At 39.5% G+C, this 26,287-nt stretch overlaps 1 protein-coding gene across 18 annotated transcripts in view; it reads left to right on the plus strand.

The window, feature by feature from the left end:
* MAGI2 (membrane associated guanylate kinase, WW and PDZ domain containing 2) overlaps positions 1-26,287 on the plus strand; it is a 1,262,944-nt gene that overhangs the window by 966,300 nt on the left and 270,357 nt on the right. For all 18 annotated transcript variants that reach the window (XM_070265334.1, XM_070265337.1, XM_023640142.2 and 15 more), the window contains 2 exons: positions 2,776-2,897; positions 4,780-4,962. In XM_070265334.1, the coding sequence (XP_070121435.1) occupies positions 2,776-2,897; positions 4,780-4,962 (305 nt within the window). The remainder of the gene's footprint in view (positions 1-2,775; positions 2,898-4,779; positions 4,963-26,287) is intronic.

The following is a 26,287-nucleotide window of genomic DNA, read 5'->3' on the forward strand; positions in this document are numbered from 1 at the left end:
TTGAGAGCTCAAAGCTAGTTTGCAAGATAACTCTAGTAAATAAGTAGGACCCAATATTATCAATTTTGTCTATTGACCTTCCACCTAGATTCAACTAGCTCCATCCATCCTGAGGTTGTTTACTTTTTGTTGTTGTTTTTTTAAAGTGCCTCAAATCCTCTTAATGAGGAGACAGGGTATAAGAAAATAAACAAACTGTGATAAGAGAAGTCTGTTCAGGATTTTATGAGAGCTAAGGGGAGGAGCGTAATGCAGGCTGGGAATGTTGCTAGGAGAGGTTAGGGAAGGAGCTATGGAATGGATGGGAAAAGCATTGTGATGATAATAACAATAATAGTAGCAGCACTTATTAATAATAGTAATAAAGAATAACTAGACCTCGAGGAATTAAGAATAACTATACCTTACAATTGTGGGGTCCTCCCTATGTGTCTGTGCTTTGCAAACACTATTTCTCTTATCTCCACAGCAACCTCAAGAAGTAGACATTAACACCCCATTTTACAGATATTGATGTTTAGACAGTTTAGGAATTTACCCAAGATGCCCCCTCAAACCCAGGCTGTCTTGCTTCAACACGGCACGGTTGATACGTGACTCTCACGTGGAAAAAGAGGTTTTGTAGGGCATTGCCTGCGAGAGGATCTTCAAGTGTGTCCAACCAAAGGATGCAGGTGGTGACGCAGCCTCAGGTGAAGCGCTAGAGATGAGCAAGGGCAGAGTCAGGACTGACATCTCTTTAGGTAAGAGGGAGATGTAGTAAGGAAGTTACGTGAAAATGGAGAAAAGGGAAGAGAAGCTCCCGATTCTGACTCTTCTGAAACAGAGTGACACTGTCAGAGTTTATGGGGTGAAGACGCTTTGAAAGATCACATACCGTAGTTCACTACATGCCACCGATCATGGTGACCCCTTGATGCACAAGAGCGTTATTGTGTCACTTACTTTCAAGAGAAAATAATTTCACGTAAGACATTTACTTTGAACCCCACACTGGTGAGTTTCCTTACCAAACAACATTGTTATAAGTATCCCCTTCCTAAAAAACACTATAGCCCACGCCAAAGGCAATATTCCAGAAGGGTCCTTGTGCTTTTAAGGCCTCTCCCATAAAGTCTTTCCTATGGAGTCAAAATGATGACAGCGATGGTGATGATAAGATGATGGTGTTGGCGGCCATGATGATAACAGCTGCTGCTAGTTATTGAGCATGTCTAGGCTCAGAATCCTGTGCCGACATTCATTATTTCATTTAATCCTCACAACCATCCTAGGAGAAAGGCAATATTATGCCCACATTACAGATGAAGACGCTAAGGTTCAGGTTTAACAATTTGCCCAAAGTCACACAGTTCATCAAGTGGTAGAGCTGGAGTTTGAATCCAGGACTAATGGACTCCAGAGCCTGTGTGGCAGGTAGTTACCCTGCCCGCCTCCCATGCGGAAATAATTAGGTATCACAGTCATCTTAGAATGTTCTGGGCAACACTTTTCCATCTCACCAGGAATTATCTGATTTATAATAATAGGAAATTGTTGTTGAGATTTTACTTATGTTACCTTTTTCTTTCTGATCTGTACTTTTGGAAGACATAATGAGACAATTATTGTGGGGAGTGTTTGTGTGTGTGCGTGTGCTCATGTGCGTGCACATTAATTATGTGTGCACGTGTCAGTATGAAATCATACATTGAAAAGAGAAGGTATGTAGATCAGAGGTGCATTTTAGAGATAGACATGGCCAAATCCCAGCCTTTTTACTTGCTAGGTATGTGATTTAGAGTGTCATTCGACCTCCCGTGTATCAGTCTCACTCATTGCCTTTAAAATGGGGATAATTAGGATTCGAGACTGTCGCCGTGAGGCTTAACTGAGGACATTTATATCTGGTGTCTGGCAGAGTTAAGTACTCAGTAATTCATCCTTCCTCTTCCAACCCTTCTCTCCCCTTCACGTCTTCATACCAGAATCCTATTTCTGTTCGTACAAAGAACCAAAATCAGTGTATGTGCCAGCCTTCTCGTGGGGCATTTATATCCTAGAGAAAGAGCCACTGAGCAGGGTTGGTGGTGCCTACCCTGTCCTCGGACAAGGATACTGTAAGGAATTCACGTACTGTAAGCCCTCGATTTACCTGATCCACAGGTGCCTCAAGCCACTCTGTGTCTGATATCTACGTGTTTATGTCGCACTCAAATAATGTGCATACTGTACTTTCAATTGATCTCAATACGAGCCATCCTACATAGGTTTTCCGTAACTTCCATAAATATTCTGGGGAGTCTTTCCTCCTTTGATCCAGGTCTGTCTGACTCTAAAAGATGTGAACTCTGGTTGCTATAAGAGTAATCAGTGAATTTACCTTACTCTTATCTTGATGGATACAAGAACTCTGCAAAGCTTGAATGATGCTGTTTTCTTCAACACCATTCCGTATAGATTTCATCTGTTGCTAATTTATTTCAATGTATCAAACTCATCTCAAACTAACACAGTAGACCAGAAAGCAAGTGTACATTCTAGTTCTTTTGGCTGAATCATGCATAATTTAAATACGATAACATATGATAGAGCCACTGAGAACTCTGCTCTCATCACAGAAATGTGAATTGTGCACAGGTCAGCCCCAGTAGAGGCCTGACCTCAGGCCCGGTGAGGCGCTTGACTGTCATCATGTAAGATGTTCCTTAATGGCTGCTCTCTGTCGAACTATTCATATACTCTCTTAAACAACTTTGCCACACTGTTATCCTAATTTGAAATTTTGTTTTTCAGCCACATAAATAGAAGAACACAGTTTGAAAACCCTGTCCTGGAAGCAAAAAGAAAGCTACAGCAGCATAACATGCCCCACACAGAACTTGGAGGCAAGCCCCTGCAGGCCCCAGGTTTCCGAGGTGGGTACCATGTCAATATGCAGTTTCAAAGGGATCAGTTGTCAATCAGACTGCTGGCTCTTCCAGACATGCCTTTAGCTTGGGCCATTTCAAATAATTGATTTGCTTTCCCTAGCCCCTTCCATGAGCTTTAGCAGGGTGTTTGCTGTTTCTAAACTAATGCATTTAGCAACCACGGATTAAGTTAAAGCCCGGGTCAGGAGGTTATGGGAATTTGCAGCACGTTGCCAGGTGGAGATTAATGGGTTTGGACAGTGGTACTGTGAACTGCAGAGATTCATAGAGACGCATGAGTTTGTCCTCAAAAGACCAAGTGCAAGAATGAGGCTTGTTCTTCTTTGTGCCAGTAGACAGCTCCTCATCAACATTACCTAGGCCCAAATCCGCCTGCCGCCGCGCTGCCCCAGGGAGGTCGCACAGCGTGAATGACTTGTCTTGTCATCAGCGTGACCAGGCCGGGAGGCCCTGGCCCAGCGGTACGCCGGGCTGCCGGCTGCACCTGACCACGCCTGGGAGCCACGTAGTGGGATAAGTTGCTGCACAGACTTTTCACGTCTCTGTGTGCTCTCACTCACCTACAAAAGCACAAACAAGGCTTTTGTCATCGGGAGGCCTCGATTTGCCTGCTGATGATTTTCACCCCACACGTCTCCAGCACAGTCACCATGAATGTAAAGGTCGTTACTTTCATAAAGGAAACGTGGGTGACAAGGTCATATGTGGATTTCATTTATATTTTAAAGAAACATTCTCTATTTTTAATAAAGATGTAATGTGTAATGTAATATGTAAATAGAGTAAAATTCTAATAGAATGACTCACTATTTTATAGTTTGCTGATTACATATCACCCAAAATGTAGCAACCACAAAAGTGTCATACAAAATGCTTAACATCATGTACAGTCTGGTTGTTACAAATATCAAATCAGATCACTCAAAAGGTAGCAATTAAAAATATGTATAAAGTTCTCAACTGAGTTAGCATTTAAGGCAAATATTATTTATTTAAAGCAGATATATGACTATTATTTTTAAAGTTTTTAATACGCTTAGGAATATATTTATTATAGATCATAGCTGGAAAAGCATATTATATAACACCTTAGTGGTCAAACCTATATGAGTGGGTTCAAGTTCTGTTTAGATGGTTTGGGTATATTATTTGAATGTGTCAACATATTGTTACAAAATGTGTTACCTTTACATTCACAATTATATCTAGAAATACTGGCTTGCCTTTTGCTCACATTTTAGAGGATACTAAACACTATCGGGTCAGTAGAAATTGCTTTATCTGGTTATCTTTATATCATCTCACAATATAAGCAAAAGTTAACTCAGTCCCACATCCAGGTACTCTTTCTAACAAATTTAGACATTTGAATAAGTGGTAACATTCCACAGCTCCTATTCTTTTTAAAACAATATAGTCCATTTTGGTTTTCTAGTCTTATCCCCTCAAGGCTTTGTGCAGGACCCATCACTCATGCACACATCCTGCCTGGACCCTTGTAGAACAGGAGATGTATCCAGATGCATCTGGAGGATTTGGGGCTTCTATTTATCTGAGGGCTGCACCACCCTGTTGATTCAGCCCTGTTTAAGCACAAGAAGTGCTGCTTTCGTGAATGGAAACCTTCACTTGACAAAAAGTCTCTCTCCAAACCGAGCAGCTTTGTCACTTTCCCTGGATGCTTGGGACTGCTCCGCGTTTGTAGGAAGTACTGAGAGTTTTGCTCCTGTAGTCACCGCCTGCTTGCATTGACCGTAGGAGACCCCCACCTTTACCCCAGGATTGCTGCTCGGTGGCTGGCTTCCCGCTGTGTGAGAACCTACCTTAAACGTGCTTTTTCTTTTTTAACTTCTATTGGCCGATGTAGAAAAACCACTCTTCACCCGGGATGCATCCCAGTTGAAGGGAACTTTCCTCAGCACCACCCTAAAAAAGAGCAACATGGGTTTTGGATTTACCATCATTGGTGGCGACGAGCCTGATGAGTTCCTGCAGGTTAAGAGCGTCATTCCAGACGGGCCCGCCGCACAGGACGGAAAGATGGAGACAGGTAAGTGCCACGAGGCTTCGGAAAATGGTTTTGCAACAACCTTATTTTCTGAGGCAAAGATGAGGAGCTTCTTTCTGTGTTTTTAATTTGAAGGTCAAAGATCACTTCACTTTACGAAAACCACGAATTACGTTTCCCCTAAGTTTAAGAGTATTAAACTGAAATATTTTAGAAACAGCTTTAAATATCATTTTTGTCTCATTTTTCAGGCTGCCCCTTCTGTTTGCTGGATTCAATGGACTCTTGAGATTGGCACTTTTCTAATTTACTTCTAGAGTTCCTTCTTAGGGATGTGATTAACATTTCATACTTTTCTAGCTTGTATTCAGCCACTGATATTTTAAAATCTGTATTAATCTTGTAATATTCTCATGCTGAATTGCCCAGGTTAGATATTTAAATATGCACGCTCATCTCATAGAAAAAAATCTTTAAATGCTATTCATCTTTATATTTAATACAATGTTTTAATATATAAAGTTTTTTCTCTAGTCCTTATGAATTAATTTTCATATGCAGTTACTTGGACATCTATCAAATTATAATCCAAATTCATTTAACATGGTAATGCAGAAGCAAATTGTCAGGGCAAGAAAATATAAAATATGAAAGATACACAGAGGTAGAGGAAAAAGTAATGAACTAAGTTTGATTTTGCAGTCTGATTTTAAATTCTCCTACCTGGCCCATGCCCTTGAATTAGTCCTATAATTTGTACATACTAGTTTCCTTATCTGAAAAAAAAGCAATCAAGTTTAGTATTTACAATACTGACTCAAGAATTGTGTAGGGCTGTTTTTGAAATGCCTGAGGAAGGGTATTATAAAGTACAGCAACTCTTTTCTCCAAAGAACTATGTCATCACTTCACATTCTTCATAACACTGATTTCATTTATATCGGCTGGCTAAAGTAGGTGGATCCCAATAGATACAAAAATTAGAGAATTACTTGTGAGGAAAAGTCATGCTATTTGTGTTGTCTGTAGATTTACGAATTGTTATTCCATGGATTTTAAAGTGGTTTATGTATGAAGAAGCAACAAAATTGAAGTCTTTGTCTGACATTTTTAATTTAAAAAATCACCAGTGCTATATTGCCAGGAACTAAAGTTTCCTGTAGAAATAACCTCTTTTCAAGGTCTCCTAATGAGCATGTTTGTCACTGCCACTCACTAGTCAGTAATAGTACATTTAGTAGATATCTCCTTAAAAGTGTTTTCCAAACACTAATGTAAAAATTACGTGTACATAATTCTCTGCAAGAGTAAGTTAGAGAATGTCCAACTCTCCTGTTCTCTGGTGATATTTTACTAAGCATCCACAGCTTCGTGTTGCCAAAAAAATCACACAAAAACATCAAATCACTCAACTAAAAATCATTCTATTGCCTATCACTAGAATAAGAGGAAATTATGTAATTAATACCATCCATAGCAAAGAGAAAAGCGTCCCCAAAGCTTTTGAATTTCAGTGAAATATTTAGCAAACCTATTTCTTTTCGTAATAAAGAATCCAGTTATCTTTTCTCTGATCCAACCCACTATTCCATATTTCAAAACTATAAAGGACTTCTTTTAGTATAAACGTAAAAGACAAAATAACATAAAAAGATTGGCACAGCAAAGCTTTTCCCCTTCTTACTCATTTTCCTAGTTTGCCACGCCCGCACAGTCTAAGCCAGCCTTATTCAACAACAAAATTTCTTCTTTAGAATTTAGCAGATTTTCTTCTTTTAAGATAACCACAAAACAAGACCTAATATAGGAAGAAGAACCTAGGATTTAATTCTATTCACCATCTCCTGTTTATTCCTCTATTTATTAATACCACAAACACTTGTCAAGCTCCTGCCTTTCACGGTCATTGCAGAATACCAGGGCTACAAAGAGGGACATGACAGGGGCCCAGCTCTCAAGCAGTTGACATCTAGGAGGGGCCTCAGCTACATAAACAAGTGATCGTAATGCAGTACTCTGAATAGGATGAGTCTATAATAACTGTGATGTTGGCACAACGTCAGGAGAGTGGGGGGAGCAAGCAACAGAAATTAAAAAAAGAAAAGAGTGTGTTCCTCACTATATCATTTTATTAGACTTTTATAGGGATGATAATTTCTCTCATCAGAAAAGAATTTAAGAAATCATTGAAATCTACTGCTTATTAAATATTCAAAAATATTTAAATGTTTATTTTTCAATGTGAGATAATTTAAAATAAAATGTACACATATTTCTGTGGCATTCCACAGGTTGTACGAGAGGGAATGGCTCCCCAGTTCAGTTCTGCTAATATTTAACGAATATCCAGATATGCTAGCCATTCTGCTAATTGTTAGGGATGCAAAAATGAAGAGACACATATTTCCATCCTTAAGAAGCTTCCAGTATAGAAATAATGAGTGACATGATAATGAATATTTGTATCAATGCAATAATAAAAATCTGTGCAAAGTCCAGAAATAGTCCAGAAGAAAGGGGGATCAATTCTATTGGGAAGTGCTTAGGAAGGCCTCATAGAGGAGATGATGCTTGACAGAGTTTTGAATGATGAGTGAGTGTGTGCTAGGTGGACAGTGAGGAAAGCTATAGGTAGAGGGAACAGCATATGCAAAGGCAAAGTAGAGGGGAATTCCTAGAAAAAGATTTATATACTGTCACACTGTGTGTTAATATTCACCTTCAGTGGGCATTCATGTGAAGTATCAAATAAAACGATAATCGTAACTGGTAAGGATGAACTATTTAGACTTGTAGCAAACATCGAAGAACAGTAAATAGTGATATATCCTCAAATAAAAAACAGATATCATAAATGCACACATACCTATGTATAAAACCTTTCTTATAAGTTTTCAAATAATTAGGCATAGAGGTTTACTCTGTGACTGATGTTTTCTTTACTTGTGTATCCCTAGAGCCTAAACAATGCCAGGCAAACAGCCAGTGCTTGATAAGTACTTGTTGGATGCATGGATGGATGGAAGAGTAGTTGTATGGATGGATGGGTGGGTGGGTGGATGGATGGGTGGGTGGGTGGGTGGATGGATGGATGTGTGGATGGATGGATGGATGGATGGGTGGATGGGTGGATGGATGGGTGGATGGGTGGATGGATGGGTGGGTGGATGGGTGGGTGGATGGATGGATGCATGGATGGATATGTGGGTGGATGGATAGATGGCTGGGTGGATGGGTAGATGGGTAGATGGATGGATGGATGGATGGATGGGTGGGTGGGTGGGTGGATGGATGGGTGGATGGATGGATGGATGGATGGGTGGATGGATGCATACATGGGTGGATACTCTTAGAAATTAAGAAGTGAAATTTGAATTGGCTGAAGTCCACTTTTACAGTGTAGCTTAGTCCATGCTAATTGGACCAATAGCTTACCATTGAAGCAAAAACAAATCAGCTTTCCAGTTTCTGGATGAAATTTAAAAAGACAAATACCTGTTAGCGACAAAATTAATTTCCTTTTTTATTGTGGTTTCATTTATAAAAGAACCTCAAGAATTAGTGAAAATAACAGATATAAACAATAAATTGTTGGTATTTAAAAGGTGAGCAGTCTCATTTGACATTGAAATTAGCATGAAAATATTTTAATCAACTTTTCTAGCTCTAGGCTATCCCTAATTTAGGCAAAGAGGTGTCAATAATTTGTGTGGACACAAAGAAAAGTCTACTCTACTAAAAAGTTGACCTAGGGCCCTGCACAATAAAAACAAGGGCGGGCAGGAATTTGCTCTTTCTCAAGTATTCCACACCTCCCAGCAATTGTTTGCGGGCACCAGAGATCTTGATAACACTCTTTAAACTGTTTTGCGGGCACCAGAGATCTTGATAACACTCTTTAAACTGTTTTAAAAATCAAGATTAATGTAACATGGCTTACATAGAACCACAGAGTCTGAAAGGGAGTTAATCTAACATCCTTCAGTTAAAAAGCTTCCCTCGTTACATGATGGTTCATGTTTTTCCCCAGGCTAAATTTTGAATTGAGGCTTGTGCTTTTCAACAAATCTAAGAGGGAGAAAAGCTGACCTATCCATGAAGTTCTCCTATAGACGGGGGTTGAATGATGAGGTCACGCACAACCTATTAGTTTCTATTTGCCTTCTTCTGATGTGTCCGTTTTATTAGTAAAATGGCAAGAAACTAGCTGGGAGACCGCCATCCTAACATTCTATAGCCCCTGGCATTTTTCTCCACTGGAGCAGAAGGATGTTACTGCTCTCTCACTGGTTGCTACCTCTTTGTGTTTCTAAAAGTAGGGGCGCAAGATTAACTTTGTCAGAATCACTGAGGGAGCTTTTTAAAGATGCAGAATTCTGCACATCTAGACCTACTGACTCCAAATTTCTGAAAGTGGTTTTCAGGAATGTGTTTTATACACTTTTAAAAATTGTCAAATCAATACATGCACATCGGAAAAAAAAATCAAAATCTTTATAATGCATAAAATAACCCCTCCCCTCCCCCACTCCAGCCCATATCCCAGAGACACTCGATCAGTTTGTATTCTTTGAGGTGTTCCTTTTGGTAGCTACCTTCACACGTCTAATTAATGTGTCTGTGCTGTTGTCTTGATTTAACGGTTTTAGACATGACCTACATTTACTTCCTGTTAGAAAGAAAGGGAGCTTTAGCTCTCTTCTGCACCGTCTGCCCTCCCACATTCTCCCAATAGAGTTTTATAACTAATTTTAGTAGTATTGGTACAGTTTTTGCATTATCACGGCTTTGTAAATTTGTTCACTGACCCCAGTGGTATACCATTAGTACATTTTCCCCGTAAACGTTTTTGTGAAATTTCACTTTGTCTTTCTCTCTTTCTTGCAGTGTCTTTCTTGAAATAATTCTCTTTTTTTTTTCCTCCAAAATCACCACCATATGAGTCCTCAAAGGGTCTCCTTTTTTCTAGGCATGTTTTGTCTTTCTACTCCTCCTCCTCCTCCACCAACCTCTGGGCTGGTGGCACAGCTGACCCTTGGGGATTTTCCATTATGTCTCTTCCAAACAGAGTCCACCATTATCCAGATCCAGATCTGCTTTTCTGGTGGATGCTCATTTTACCAGAGCATAGTTCCCTAGTGTCTTGTGGTCCTCGATTTCTCTTGTTTAAAAATGAAACACTGAAACGTTATGCGTTCGTGGTAGCATTTGAAGACTGGTCAAATTTTACCTGGGGTTATTAGGCAGGAAGAGAATATGAAAGTCTGTTTAACGGGGCCATTTTAGGGGGAGACGCCCTCGTTCTCTGATTTGGGTAGCAGGTGGGAGTTCTGCGTGTGCAGGTGTAGCAGGACATTCATCCTTCGAGATCCCTGTATCGGATATTTCCTAATCCCAAGCCTTTCTGGGGTTCTGCAGGGCAACTGAGAGTCGGTCCTTCTTGTCGGTGTTTCCCTCACTCTCAAGAACACACTAGAACAGGAATCAGCAAACTCTTTCTGTAAAAGGTCAAATAGTAAATGTTTTAGGCTTTGTGGGCCAGGTGGTCTCTGTCACAGCTGTTTAACTGTCATCACAAAAGCAGTCACAGACCACATAGACCAAATGGCTATGGCTGTGTTCCAATAAAACTGTGTTTACAAGGATAGGCAGCAAGAGGTTTTGCTCCATGGGTCATAGTTTGCCAGCCCCGGCTCTAGAATATACCTTCCAAAGCCACGATACATCAGTTGTCATGTTTTTACTCACACTGCATATTCTAAAATCTTCTTGAGCTGTCTTGTCTTATAACGGCCGCTCTCTGTCAGATAATGGCTTCTCTCAGGTTTTCCGTATTGCTGTGGGTTTATTCGTTTTAAAGTCTTTGTTTGTGGGGATGGCTATGTGTGTTCAGACTGTCTTCTTGAACTGGAAGTCTTAGAATCTGGATTATTATGCCCGCTGCAGTCTGAGAGCCACTGCATGGAGTGATAGCAAGAAGACTCCTTTCCTACATTCCTGGAGACTAACTCCTGGAGTAGAGACTATGGCCATCTACCCAGTAGAACAAAGCTAATTAATCCTTATGTTTATCTTTCATGACAATCTAGGATATTAAACTATGAGCAATTTCTCATTATTCAGAGATTTTAACACTGTTTTGGGATACTCTATCCCACGACTGCATTATCTGAAATTTGAGATACCCTGTTGCTCTCTAGGGAACAGCAAAGATTACCCTGAGGCCATGAGTGCTCGTGGCAGGTGACAGTCCTTGCCTCTCCTCGGGCTGATCCTTCAGTACTGATTCTCCAGTTAATGGTCACCCAGTGGTTTCCCACCCCAATGTCCTTTGATTCTCCCTAACCATTGTTAGCTCCATAGCTGTTACATAAAATTTCATGGTTGTTAATTAGACATCTCCTGAGAAAGAGGTATATGTATGAGAAAGCCTAAGAAATAATTCAAACATGTCGTCTGTGTCTTGTTTTCCAACCACTTCACAATCAACTTATATCCAGAGCAGGGCTTCCTTTTGACTTCTGAGCACACACCGTGTTGGTCTTACCGCATGACTGTTCTCTTTCTGACTGGCTGCCTTATAAAAACTTCCTAGTGCATCTGCAGGCTCTTCATCACTACCCTCCTCCACAGCCAAGTGTGCACGTTTAGGTGTTGCAGCCCATTTCGATGGTTCTGTCCATTGCCAGAAGCAAAGGAACTAATCAGAGAAATGTAATTTTTCTATTATTTGAAGTATCTGTTTAGTTTTCTATTGCTGCATGGCAAACCACACCAAAACTCAGTGATTCAAAAGAACAATCAAATACTTCCAATTCCACATTCTCCCCTGGGATCAACTGGGTGGTTCCCGTCTACTAGGCTTGCTTTGGGACTCTCAGGCAGCTGCAGACGTCTAGGAGGTCTACTGAGGCTGGGATGTGGAAGGTGTCTTCACTCACAGTTGATGCCTCAGCTAGGATGGATGGGACTCTGGAGGGCTGGCAAGGCACCTCTCTCCACATGGTCTCCACAACAGGGTGGCGGAACTGCTTTCCATGGTGGCTTAGGGTTCCAAGGGAGCAAAGAGGAAGCTGTCAGAACTCTTAAGCCCTATCCTGGAACCAGCACAGCATCAATTCCACCCCCTCCTCCTGATCAAAGCAAGTCACAGGTCAGCCCAGGTTCAAGACGAGGGAAACTAGGCACCACTTTTTGATGGGAGAAGTGGCAAAAAATTTCTAGTAATCTTTTGTCTACCACAGTACCCTTCCTGTGTCTTCTTTGTTTCTGAATTTCTTGAGTTTGTTCAAACTTCCCTGAGAAAATTATCTTTTACTTTCATGAGCTTTTACTCACAATCTTCTGGCATAGAAGTGTTGACAACGTTTCACCTTCCAGTTGTCTATCATGTTATGAATAACTAATAGTGAATCATAATGCCACATCCTGAGATGATGGGCAGTCAGATCACCCGGTCTCCAGCTCTACTTTTCTAATAAAAATAAAGGAACAGGTTGCAGGAATTCAATTTTTAAGATCTAGCAAAATATTCAGACTCAGACCCATCTAAAGAACTTTCTAAATGGTCCTTTGATATTAACATCACTTATGCCTTTTTAGACATTTATGAGCTTTAGATGCTGCAAAAATATATCTTGCACTCTATAAAAGTCAGAAAATAGAACTGAATTTCTAGCCAGCTGACCTGGCTAGAAATATCTCCAGTAGGGAAGAAATAAGCTGTGCTTGTTTAGCTTGTCAATATATTTACTCTTGATTCTTGCCAAACACACCTCAGTTTCAAAACCTCACTTCATTTTGTTCAGATACCTAATATCTCCACTGCTAGTGATGCGTCTTTCAGATCAATAACAGGCGATCTCACAGGGAGGGCGAGAGCCGCATTAAACACTTTCTGTCCACTGTCCTCCTTTCCCATGATGTACAGGTGATGCAGATGCCACAGCTGACAAATACTTGATTTTGGCTACACAACAAACCATGCAAAAGGATTAAAAAACAATTTGTTGCACCAATTCTTAAAATTATGCTATGATTCATCAATAACTCATTGAGTTTTTAAAAAGAGGCCTTTGTAACCCAAATAAATGCTATTGCAGTACCCTTTTTTGCACATTTCTATCTTTTCTCTTTTTGTAAATGCTTTGCCCTCTTCATTTAAAATCACAGTCTAGAGAAAAGCTCACTTGAGAAGGGATAACCACTACACAAATCCTATCCTGGTTCTCATCTCTGCCCCAGGATTAAGAACTTTATTCCCATTTTAGCACAGATATAACAAAGTTTGCTACTTTGGTTTTTTTTTCTAGTTTCCGCGTTGGTATCCGTTTGGATAAGTCACACAGTTGTTGAGTTACGATATTCATGACTGTTGTGCCTGTTAATGTCATGGAAGCCAATGCACTTAAATATACTTTTATCACTATTATTTTTAAGTTATTCTGCATAAAAGCTTTACGTTGATTTGCAGTGCCATTTCATCGGCCCTTCTAGAGCTAAAGGAAAGAGTGAGTGGGGCCTCCACTCAGCCTAAGGGCAGAGAGCAGAACCACACCAGACTTTATAACACCAGGTGTGTTACATTAGAGTCCCATTACTGGATATGAAGTTGGCATTTTAAAATCTGAAAGCTGATTACTTAAGTTTAATGGAAATGAACTGGAGATTATGGGGTTAACATTATCTTTTTACATCTATTCTGTGGAGGAGGTGGTTGGGTGTCAGTATATTAGTGAAAACTGTTCAGCTTAAGTTAGACATGTTTGAAATAAAGGTATTATCTAAATGCATTCAAGTTTTATCATTTTAACTTTTTAGGTATGGGGCCAGGATCACCAATCCCCTCGCTTATAAATGAACCAAAAGTATCCAAATAGATACAAAGATTTACCAGACTCTGGTGTCTCTATTGGCATATGTGTTCTTATAGACAATGTCAAATTCATCCAGTTCCGACTCCTAAGGGAACCGAGGCTTTGGTTTGTCAGGAAACCATCTGCTTTTTATAAAAGGTGTTTGTTTTTCTGAGTACCCTCCCCGAGATGAACTGTAAACTCTTGTTATTTGCCCTCCCCCGCTTCCCCGCACCTAACTGTAAGCCCTCTGAGCTCAGAGCCTGTGTCTGACTTGATCACTGGTAAATCCTCAAGTTCATTACCAGATATATGGTAAATATTCAACTTGCTGACCGAAAAGTTGGATGAATTTTTCTGTGCCGCACTGATTTGCTTACATTGATTACTACGGAGGCATAAGATTTGCTGCAATGATGGTAGGTTCCTCTATTATCATTTATGCTCCCTTTAGAGAATTACTTAAGCCTTGTCTTTGTCTACTTTGACCAAACATTTTATCAGATGAGTTATTACATATAAAGTGCTTAGAATAGGACATGACACATGGAATCACTCAAAATTGGTAGCCATTATTAATATCTGTAAGGCAATCTTCCGATAAATTGAAGGAAGCTTTAGGGCTGTGAGAAAAATAGACACAAGAAAAGAACATGCTGTGAAGGGCTTAGGATGTTCACTCTTGGGACCCTGGAAATGAAGTGATTCTGCCTTGAACACTTAATGACAAAACGACTCTTGCTTCTTTAGTTTCACATGTAAAGGATATCATCAGAAAATTTTCAGAATGGTGGTGCCATGTTGACAGCCCTTATACTGTTGATCAGCTGGCAGCTGAAATAGGACATTTGACCTCTTTTATGTGCATATACCGTGGAAAATTGGGCTGGGTGCCATTTAGGTGTGCCACAGGATTCTAAGCCCTGTTTGTTAGACACATTTTAGAGAAGTCAATAATCTAATCTTTATTTGTTTAATGATGGTTCCTCTTGTTTAATATTATAAAAATAAAAGCATATCAATCCTGAATCATAACAAACACAAAGAAAAATCTAAGGAGGGTAAGATAGTTGGAAAACGTATGAGACAAGGCAAATGCTTCTGTTAAGAGAAGTAATACTCCCTGAATTAAATATCTTCTTGAATTAAATAGAATGTTGGTCCATATTCCTACAGATTGTCATGCAGGCTTGTAAGGGCTCAATGAATGGTTTAATTGTATAGATACACACACATATCATCGTCTATACATGTGTGCAATGTAAGTGAGAAAAAGAGGCAAGAAATGTGTCTTTCGTTGTTTCATCAGCTCAGTCTTAGATCTTAGCTCAAAATTATAAATCTCTTAGCATTCCAAATGAGAAGACTTCACTGAAGTCAATAGGAGATAAATTACCACGCAGACCTTTGTTTATAAGTGTAATTCTGCTGGTTTTTGCAAGCTGCCAGTGAAATCAGAGATGGAGTGTGCTGGAGTCTGCAAATATTGAAACTGCTGCAGCTGCGGAAACATTATTCCTGGATCCAGTGTAATTAATGTGCCTCTCACATGCTCCAGCTGAGGATTTGCATGAACTGACAAGAGCACACACAGTAAATCTGGTGTCATCATCTTAATTTCCTACTTTGCTCGAAAATCCAACTCTGTAAGGTGAATTTTGCATTTTTTAGTGGCGAGAACTATTGTCAGAAAGGAAAACATCTCACCACACGTAAGAGATATTGACAAAAGAAGTGGGAACTTTTGTTTTGTGAAACCAAGATTCATAACCTAGAACCGTCTTCTTCCCTATCATCACCTTTGTACTTCTCTCTTTGTTTAAAGTGTTGGGTCCTGAAATTTTCACTCTTCTTGCTTCTTTGTTGCTTTCTTTCCTATTTTCTCACCTGACTAGAAGAAAAAGGATACTGGATATGAAAAAAAATCTCGGGCATGAAAAAGCTGGCTTAGAGTGCCACATCTCTAAGTTGAATATGAAGCACTTATAATTTTAAGCGTGCTGATAGACAACCCGTGTGGCGGCACCAGACTTTATTTAGAGCGGTTTCTCATGGACTCGTATAAGATTGTGATCCTGGATTGGAACATGAAAACTTTGAAGTGTTAGAGTAGTGAGGTTAAAGTGTGTGTTTGTGTGTGTGTGTGCACATGTGTGTGTTGGCGTAGACACAGCAAGAGCTGGGGTTACAAGAATCCATCCTGCATGCAGTTCCTGGAAAACCAGGTGCCAGGATTTTTGGTCCTTGACGTTTGCCCACGAGCTACATCTGTGGTGACAGGTGTAATCTCAGAATTTACAAAGTAGCACCTCAAGTACAAACGAAAAGATACGGAATTGTTTTCAGAGTTTTTCATCAAGGCTGAGTCCTTGAGAATTTTTTTTTAACCAAATGCAAAGGTCATTTTTCCTTTGGAAAAAAATAACCACCTGCCATTTCCTAGAGAAAAGGTGACATTTTTCTATGAAAAGGAGACATTTTGCCCAGAGGCGAGTGAAGGCAGTTTCTGGATTGCCTGACGGTGAGTTTACATAAGAGCAGAGCAAGATGCTGTGCCTCTGGCAGAAGTGACATTTTCCTCCCTATTCCAAGTTGCAAATTCTAAAACATACAAAACTGATTTTTTGGTGGTAATTCTCCCAGTCTCTTATGATGTGTGCAGCGGCATTACTAATTAATGTTATGAACACATGCCGTGCAGAGACAAGATGAAGTTTATATAAAGATGGCAGGCTGGGAACTGAGCCTTGAGACAGAAGTCCAGGCCTTGACGTTGGATTTCTATCACTGACTAATCTTGTTCTGTTTCACAAGCCACCCAGCACCTCATTGTACAGCATCAGTGTTCCAATCTATTAATAATTATTCAAAATAGATATATCCATTTGCTCATTCTTTATTCAAAAAACTTTGTAATGGGATATTGAGTAGTACTTTTCAGAGAATTTGCTCTAGGGTCCATAAACCTCCCTTGGGGCTATACTGTGGAACTACCCTACCACAATCAGCTCCTCCGCTCTCACCCTAGACTGTGCACATGGAAGCCAAAGAGGAGAAAAAGAGACTCTTCAGGGTGGTTTTCCTTATGGGCGATGCAGTGTTTGTGTTGAGAGGTAATCTGGTCATCCCCATGAGGAAGGGAGCGGGGAGGCTGTCAGATAATCACTCATGGAAGTTGGGGTTGCCTAAAGGAAGGGGAGATGACGGTTTGGTTTCCAAATTGGACATCTGCTCAGGCAGAGGACTTACTTCCTTCGCTAATCAGAACAGGAAAGAAGTGAATTGCAGAGAGATGGAAAGATAAAAAGAAGACAGGGCAATGAAGCCACCACAATCAGTATTTGGCATGGCAAGGCTACGCGAGTTTGCCATGGTTGAAGGGACCATGAGTAAGAGAGCTTGACTTGAGCCAGCTCTCTTCTGTATACCACTCAGGAGAGCTGTCTGCTCAGCAAGGAAAATGCAGCACCAACAGGCTGGGCAGTCTCCAGGATGGCAGGAGCTAAGGGAGACAAGAGAAATCATGCTTGAGCCAGATATTGCACCAACCCTAGGATGGATGCACAGATCCATCCCAGAGAGAGCCAGCCACTGGATACCTGCCACATCTACAGCCAGTTTCCATTCATTAGACAAGCAGCCACAACCAACACAAAAAGGAATACCATTGCAGCCAGTCAAATAAAAAAAGCCATCCTCTCTGCACGTAACAAGCTGGAAGAGCCAGACCTTGACGAGTAAAGCAGGGAAGAGGCAGTGACTCCAGCAGCCCACGCCTCCCCCACCTCAAAGCTGGCAGAGTCCCAGGACAAGCCCATGAAGAGGACGGGGAGGAAAGAGATTTAAATCAAGTCTGAAGTTGAGGCTTTGACAAGGCTGGACACATTACAGCCAAAAGTGACTTAGAAGTTAAGAATTTTTCCAAGCTGTCTTTATGGAATGGGAAAGGGGGATGAAACTGGTAACTGTCAAAAAAACTACTTCCTATTTTTACCCCCTACTGCCTGCATGAGCCTGCTCAATAAACAGGTTGTGTGTTCATTGGGTCCCCACCAGGCATCAATTATGCTTTCGGGTCCTGGGGACCCAGGGATGAATAAGACACCCTCTGCCTTAAAGGAACGCACAGTCTGGTAAAGTGACAGAGGTGCATGAACAATTTCAAATGGCACCTGAAGAGAAATTCTAAAAGGGATGCATATAGACTGCTGACAGAGGGCAGAGGAATGAGTCTCTCCCAAGAGGAGCAGGTGTGGGGAGAAGCTAGGAAGACTTCACAGAGGAAGTGTGCTTCAGAGACTTGAAGGGAGATTACGAATTTATTAAGCATTCCAGGTAGGGGAAATATCGTGTGCAAAAGCACAGACATCCATTCATGCAGGAGGCACATATGGGAGCTTCGACTATGAGCCAGGAGCTGTACCAGGTAGGATCTTGGCTTATAGGATGAAAACAAGGTGGTCCTTGCAAGGATCCAAATCTAAGGGACATGGAAAACCACGGGCTGTTTGTTATGCCTGAAACCTAGGAGGCAACAGAGAAGGAAGACGGAACCAGAAGTTGAGGTCAAAGGCTGCTAGAAGCTTAACGTGGAGGGAACCATAAAACGTGCTTAGGAGACATGGCAGGGTTCTAAGCAGGGGAGCAACCTGACCAAGCGTGCATTTTAGAAGGATAACTTTGGAGTCAGTGTAAAATATGATGGTAGAGAAACAGAGAGAGCATCAGAAGAGAAGTAGAGAAATTTGTAGGATCTCTTCCATTTTCCTCTCCAAACCACCCCCTCTGGTTCCCTTTCTGGACTCTACCAACGGGCTCTCGAACTTCCAGTTGGGCGTCTTCTCTACCTGCCTTCTCTTCCTTTTTCCTCCTGAACTTCCAATGAGCACTGTGTGTCTCTGTGTGTGTGTGTATCTGTATTGAATTTATTCTATAAAAGAAATTCCATGTTTTTTTAAATGAAGAAAGACATTGAGGGAAAGTTCTAGATAGAAGAAAAAAATCTGTTCCCTTTTTGCTAGTTTATATACTCCTGTCTGCATATCTTATATATCCTTGTCTGGCTGATTAAAAAAAGAAAATTTCAAGGTCAATACACAGAATGCATAATGTTTTATAGTAACATGCTTTTTTTCCTTGCCACATGCCCAGTATTTTGTTCTCAACCCTCATTGATTTCAGGGGAGGAAAAGCCAGCAAATATATCTAGAAGCCATTTCACATTTTTTATTAAGAAGTGGTATCTTTTGATTAAGAATTACTGAATTAAAAGTGTTTCAAAGCTTCTTGGAACAAGAAGACCTATGAATAAATTTTTTAAGTACGTGTTTAGATCAAGTTGTCTAAACACGGAACTTAAGAGTCTTTAGATTTCACATGATCATTGAGGTTCAAATGAAACTATATTCTGTGGAAAGAAACCTATAAATACATACAGTAGACCTGACTAGCTAGACTGAGGTACAACGAAGTAGGATCCAGGGCAGGTTTCTAAGGCCCCTAATCCCAAACTACCACCCCCAGATAACTCCTTTGGGACCCTGGTTTAGTTCAAGCCTGGGACAGATGAAGGAATGTAATGTTACCTAAGAAGCGATCCCAAGAGGGTTGATGTTTTCTCAAGACAACAGAGGATGTAGAAAATCTTTGAAGTTTTTACTCCAATCCAAACATATTACATCTCTTTTACTTGAAGGAAAAAGTCTGAATGCCCTTTGTTCACATAGCTGAGATACTGAAGTGAAGAATGAGGTTCTCAGAGAAAAATTAATTACAGCAAGAGGTTCATTACAGGTCAGTACTGAGAGTTTGCATCATACAGTGTTTATGTCTAAGACCCAAGTATGTATTTGATATGCTTGCCCAATAAACCTCTGGGTCACAGCACAAGATAGGTAAGACAGTGACTATTAAAATATTTTGAAAACAGCAAAACATGCTTCAACTGAAAGTTTTATGTGATTTTACATTCTTAAATATCTTAATATGCCACTTTCTCCATTTTAACTTACTATGCTGATGTGCATTGTTCTCTTTCCCCTTCTGGGTGTTGTCAATCTGTCTAATTAGATTATGGGCTCATTAGGTGGAGGCCAATGGCTAATTCTGTGGTTAGCACGGAGACGGTACACTGTTGGTATTTAATCATCCTCAGTCTCCTGTTTGGGCTCAGCAGGGAACAGCAGTACATCTTCTGAAAGCTCACTAGAGTGGAAATTCCCCTGCAGAGGGTAAGAAGAAGGCAAGAAGGACAAATGAATTTTCGTTCAACACTCAAAGGGTTCTTCTTTTTATGAGAATATAATGGCTAAGCCTCTAACCTGTAGAGTAGAAAATCAGCCTGAACAGACATAGAAGAAAAGAATCAATATGCAGTGGTTGTTTTATGCAGCGCTGTTCAATGCCAAGAGAATTGACAGTCTTTAGAAACAAAAAATTAGAAGTGCTATGCCATTTGGGAAGAAAGTAAAGCAAATAATTCATATGTGGAACTTTCATGATATCTCAAACCTGTTTAAGGAAAGTCAACTCAGTATTCCTTGGAGAATCATGGGCGAAGCGAGAGTGGGGAAGGTATTAATTTACCTAGTTTATAAGAGAAAAAGATACTCGACAAAGCTCCAGGATTCAGGGTTTATCAGTTCTGGGGCCAGAATCCCTGATTGGTCAGCCACTGTCACATATAGTTAGTAAAATCTATGGGGATTTGGCAGTGTCTGCTCACTCCAGGGTTAGGATTTAAATTCTGCTCAAATTCTGAAAAAAAAAAAGAGTTTCACATTTTCTTCTTCTTGTTTTGCAACCAAGTTTACCAGGGCTTCTTCTCAAGGTTTATTTAGCTTAATTGAGAGTATCTGCTGAAGCAAAGGCAAACGAAACAAAATTATCCATTTCCCATGGATAGGTGGATTCTATAAGAGTTTATTGATAGGTTAACAGTAGAAAATTCTTTTAGCAACCCCATTTTTTGATACATACGCAAAGGGTTACAACTTTCTTGCCAACTAAGTGAAGCATCCTTTCTGAAAATATCATTAACACCACTTGGAGTTCAGTTAGAAATCAACTTAAAAGTCTCAGAATATTTAAAGAGCTTTTTCTATAATGCCCTCACTGTAAAGGGGAAGAAAGGACAAGACCTCATTGCATCCGTATTAACACTAAAATGCAATGTAAACGATGAATTCTTGTTTTTATGCACCCAGTTTCTTTACTGGGCTAAAATTTGATGAAAGAGAAAGGAATACATAAACTTTATTCATTGCTTGCAATGCACCTTGAAAAGGTAAGGGAGTAGAGACACTTTTGTATCTGAAAGCACTTCCAGCCAAAGGAATAGCTTTTAAGGAACAAAGGGACACTTTGTAAAAGAGATCTATCTGTTACTAATATGAGCAAGGAATATAATGTGAATTTATTGTCAATTTCTGAATATCTATTTTTAAATCTTATGTGCTTAATATATTAATTGAATTATGCATGTATATTTTGTAATGCAACTGTAAAATCTTCAAAATAAATGTTGATTTTGAAAACTAAACAATAAAGCAAAGTATTGTAGATAATTCTTTGTCACTCATAACACAGATGGATGGCTAAAGAAACTTCCCAGTGGACATCTGGGAACTATTTGTGGAAGTGCACAAACTTAGAGATCTCGAATGCCACAAAATATCTTTTCTAATTGATTGTGGAAATAGCAAATCTTCTATCATGGAAAAGGTGTAAAAGAAGAACATGTTTGGGAATGAGCCGTGGAAAGTATAGGAGATTGTTGAAGCCAAGCAAAATCAGTACTGAGCAAGAAGGAGAGGAAGAAAGAGACGGGAGAGAAAGATGACCTCAACTTCTTCCAGTAATGGAGAACATGTTGGTACCCCTGCAAACTGGTTCTATACTTAAGAACTTACTAAAATAAAGTGAATAAAGACAGAAATGAGGTACGCGGCACAGAAAAAAAGCTCTAATTTTGAAGACTTAATTTCTTAGCATCTTAAAGTACATTTAATCCTTACTTGAACAGTTTGCAATTCTGAATATGATAGAGTCTGAGCTCATTGGCTGAGAATGATAATATCCTTTAAAACGAGTGTCTGGCATAATGTCCAGTCTTCTCTAGGCCTATAATTACTGATGTGTGTATGTGAGCGAAGAACTGTGTGATTCAGTTGGGCTCAATGGGCTAGTAATAATAACCTTCATCAATGTTTGAAACTCTCCAAGGAAGAACCCAGTGTGAATAGCATGAGTAAATTCTATAGACGGCGCTGCTTATAAGAAATAAAAGAAATAGCAGGAGATATGAACTCTATCATCAACTCTTATTTCTGGGAAAATGGCAAAATATGCAATTCTGACAAGTATATGCCAGTTAATGTGATTCATTTTGGAGATGTGATAACCCTCTGTTCCACAGATGCCCGGGACAAAGATGATGTCTCTCGCTTAATACGAGGTCATGTCACTTAATCACTTCACTTAGTTGTGTGAAATCAAAATGCAAGACGCTTACTTCCAAGTGGGAGACAACACAAATGGTGACCAGAACTGTTGACTTGGAAACTTAGGAAAGTAACTTCTTAATTTTTTGCCCAGCCAACCCCTGCCCAAAAATGTGATAGTAGATTAAATTATGTCTTAGGTCCTCTCCAGCTCTAGAATCATATAAATGGCCAATTGTGAACCACAAAATTACAAATGTGGGTCTAATAACAGTATAAAACTGTGGCCTTTAGATAGCATGCCCAAATCAGCAAACTGGCTAAAGGTTATCCATGATACATGTGTATGCCCAACAATTAACTCTGAGAATCAATGCCTATCCCCTAATAGAAACTGCCACGATAAGTTGAAAACAATCTAATAGAATCAAAACTTAAGCACCAACAAAGGCATAGTCAGCTGATTTTATGATTTATAATGAATATATACACAAGAAACTACACAGCCAAAAAACGATGACGTGAAATGTTTAATTATTCTGGAGCATGTCTTGGATACAGTATACAATCATTATAATTGGTTGAGCAAAGAATGATGGTTACAGTTACCAAGCAAAAAGCAATAGATTGAAAAACAGTCAACTCAGAGGCAGGAGGTCATGTGTGGGCATGCCCTTGTTAACACTGACAAACTGTTGCTAACAGAGCCGGTTCTAAACTTTCGAAGTTATGGATCATTGCTCCCCACCGCTAGCTGTGGGCAATTTGTATTATACGTGAAGTCCATCTTTATAGTCGGCCTTCTTTTTCTGTGCCCTCTTCTTTTCTTGTTAGTATAACAATTCCTCAGCAAATTCTCTATCTTGCAAAGTTCCATTCTTCTCTGTGTCCATCCTACCTCCTCTCTCGTCCATCACCACCACCCATATAACATGTATATGATAAATCAGAGCTGCTACTTCTAAGGCATTTCTTATTTTGACAGATGAGTCCTACACCAATGCCAAGAAGTAAATTATTTTTATAGAAAATGAACATGCCATCTTAGTCTGCCTTCTCAATCCTGTAATAAAACTTTTCTTTTAACTTCTTCTCGAGAAATTTAAGGCATCATTTTTATAGCCATGGGAGTCATGAAAAGGCAATAAAAAGGCATAAGTAAATACTTAGTCTTCATTGTGTCCTATGTCATTATAAAATACATGCCATATAACAAAACATCCATAGCAATAATATTCATTCTGAGAACACAGTATGTGGGTCCTAAGTTACCTTTTAAAGTCCTCTACAGGGCTAATGCCACTGAGGGCAGTGTGAGTTCATTACAGTATTATTTGAAGATTAATCATTTATAAAAGCAATCTATCACTACACTGTCTGTCATGCACCGAGCCTTCAGTTGCATGATAAACCGTACAGAAATGTTCAGTTCGATTAATTGTTCTGATACAAATGGAGAATGAGAGGTCTTTCACAGTGAAGAGGATCTTAGTATGGGTTAACTTTGTATAGGTTGAATCACGTCTCAACACCAACTCATGTCTCCAGAGCTCCCAGTCCCATAACTTTCTTCCTGTAATTCACTTTAGGTCATAAGTACAACAATTTTTTTAAAAGTCATAAAAAGAATCATTGTAGGATCAGGGGAATTCAAATCCATATAATAGCAAATAAACATATGATTCTTTTTCTCTGACAAAAGTGTTGCTTATGCTATGTGGCTACAGCCTTCAATGCAGAAGAGTAAACAAGATGCTCTCCTGGCCATTTGGCATGAGAACTCACAAACATGGAGAGTTTTTCTTCCCCTGATCTCTTCTGGACATTTTTGGGTTTTTTGCACCAAAAGCAGAATGGCTATTTCTATATATCAAAAGAGTAATTTTATGTCCTATGCCCTTTTTCTATTCTTCATAACTGTTTTTGCACACGTACTTAATTGGATTTTAATATTTTGTTTGTGCTTTGTTTCTATTCTTTATCATTCAAGTTGGAAAATGTGTGTTTGACGTTTTGAATTGACAACCACATTGATAGAACTTGAATTTTTATGTAACTAAGCTTTGTTTCCATTTCATGGTCTTATAATCAGCCCTTGACTGGCCAAAATATACCCAATGATATTTGCCCTGCAGGAATGAGTAATTTTTTATGGGACTTTTGGAAGAAGGTAAAATTTGCAGTTCACCTCTACTCGTTTCAGGATTAAATGTTTCTGTTACATAAGAGGTTTAGGTTTATGTTTGTTCTTAAAATGCTTTAATTTCATTCTCGACCTTAGTATTTCTAGAGCCAAATTAAATGCTCCTTTTTTTTAATTTAAGAAAAACATTAGCATTTGAAAGTAAAATTTACAACTTTTTATTTGCGTGAGGTTTTCTCTCACAACTTCCATTTCAACTAAATTTGCTTTGCTTGCTAATATTTAAGTGCCCATTTCATGTAATACTATGTTTGGATTAAGAGGTCCCTTCTGTCCCTTTAACACATTAAGAATTTTTGAAAACTGCCAAGAGTTTGCATACTGACTTTTTTAAAATCAAAAAGAAGGAAGGGAAAGCCTAAATGTTTTTTCAGTATAGGAGCACTCACACAGGTGTTCTCTCTGCCAGTCTGGAGTTGTGATCAAGAAAAGATGCTGAGTGTCCTCATCTTTGCCGCTTTTTGACTACATTGACATGTTCTCATGTGTCGGATGAAGTTCTAGTTTTAAATCTTCGGTTGTCCCTTTTGTCTTTTTGTACTGTCATTCTATCACAATCTCTCATAAACAAGTGTCGTGGAAGATTATTCTGTACCTATTACTTCTCTCTCTTCATCTCCGTCCCCTTGATCCCCTATACTTTGGCTTCTGAAACCACCACCCTCTCCAAACTCCTGTGTCATCAGTACTGCCAACTCCGGGGGCTTAGGTCCATCGCTCTTGAACTCTCGGAAGTCCTTAACTTTGTAGCCCACACCCTCCGCCTTGAAACTCAGCCTCGCCTTGTTCTGTGGGGTTGCTCAGCTGACCCTCTTTTCCGACCCCTCCAGTTGCTCCAATTCCAGTCGGAGTCTGGTTCCCTTCTTCCATATCTTCCCACTGCCCGTGGGAATTGCCTCTCACTCAGTCTTCTGTTTTTCTTTCCCTATTTATTTTCTGGATGACTTCATCCATTCTTATCCCAGCTTAGCTACTTTACTTACATTACTTACTTGCATTATTTACTTACATTACTGTGTAACGTAAGGCAGGTTATTTAGCCTCTCTGTACCTTAGGTTTTTCCGTAGCAAATTGGAGATACTATTAGATGTGAAAATCAAGTGAGTTAGCTCTTCGAGAGCCCTTCAAACAATCCCAGTCACGTAGTAAGTCGTTCGTTATTAGCCATGATCATTATTTGTTATCATTTCATCACACTTAAAGGGACATCTGCATCTTTGATTTCTGTTTCCACATTTCCAACTGCTTTTATGATATGATCAACAGGATACTTCATCAACGTCATCTCAGACATCAACATGTCCAAAACAAAAGTCAACTTCTTGGGCCATATTCTCTTCTCAAAATGGCTTATCTTTTCAAATGCTCTCTTTCTATCACTGATGCTACCATTCTCCAGGTAATCAACGCTATCTGGTAATATAACATTTTTCTTTCATCGTCTAAATTTAATCTTGCTACTAAGCTTATCAGATTTTCCCTTGTAATTTATTTTGAATTCATTTAATTTTGTTACTTTTTAGTGTTCCACCTTGGTCCAGATCCTTGTTATCTTAGACATGGGTTGGTCACCCTTATCTCTATTCCTGGCATCTTTCTTCCAACCAAACAAGATCTTATAAACACCACTTTCAATATGTCATATTCTGCCTAGTGTTTTTCTATTAAAGAAGTTGGAATCAAAACATCTAACTATACCAATAATTATTAAATAACTTGAAATGGCAGACTGAGGTTGCTTTTAAAATATAGTCATGTGCTACATAATGATGTTTCAGTCAACTGCAGACCACGCATATGCTGTGGTCCCATAAGGTTAGTGTCATATAATTAGTGTGTAGTAGGCTATACCATCTAGGTTTGTGTA

The sequence above is a fragment of the Equus caballus genome, chromosome 4, assembly GCF_041296265.1.
Source record: "Equus caballus isolate H_3958 breed thoroughbred chromosome 4, TB-T2T, whole genome shotgun sequence".
NCBI lineage: Eukaryota > Metazoa > Chordata > Mammalia > Perissodactyla > Equidae > Equus > Equus caballus.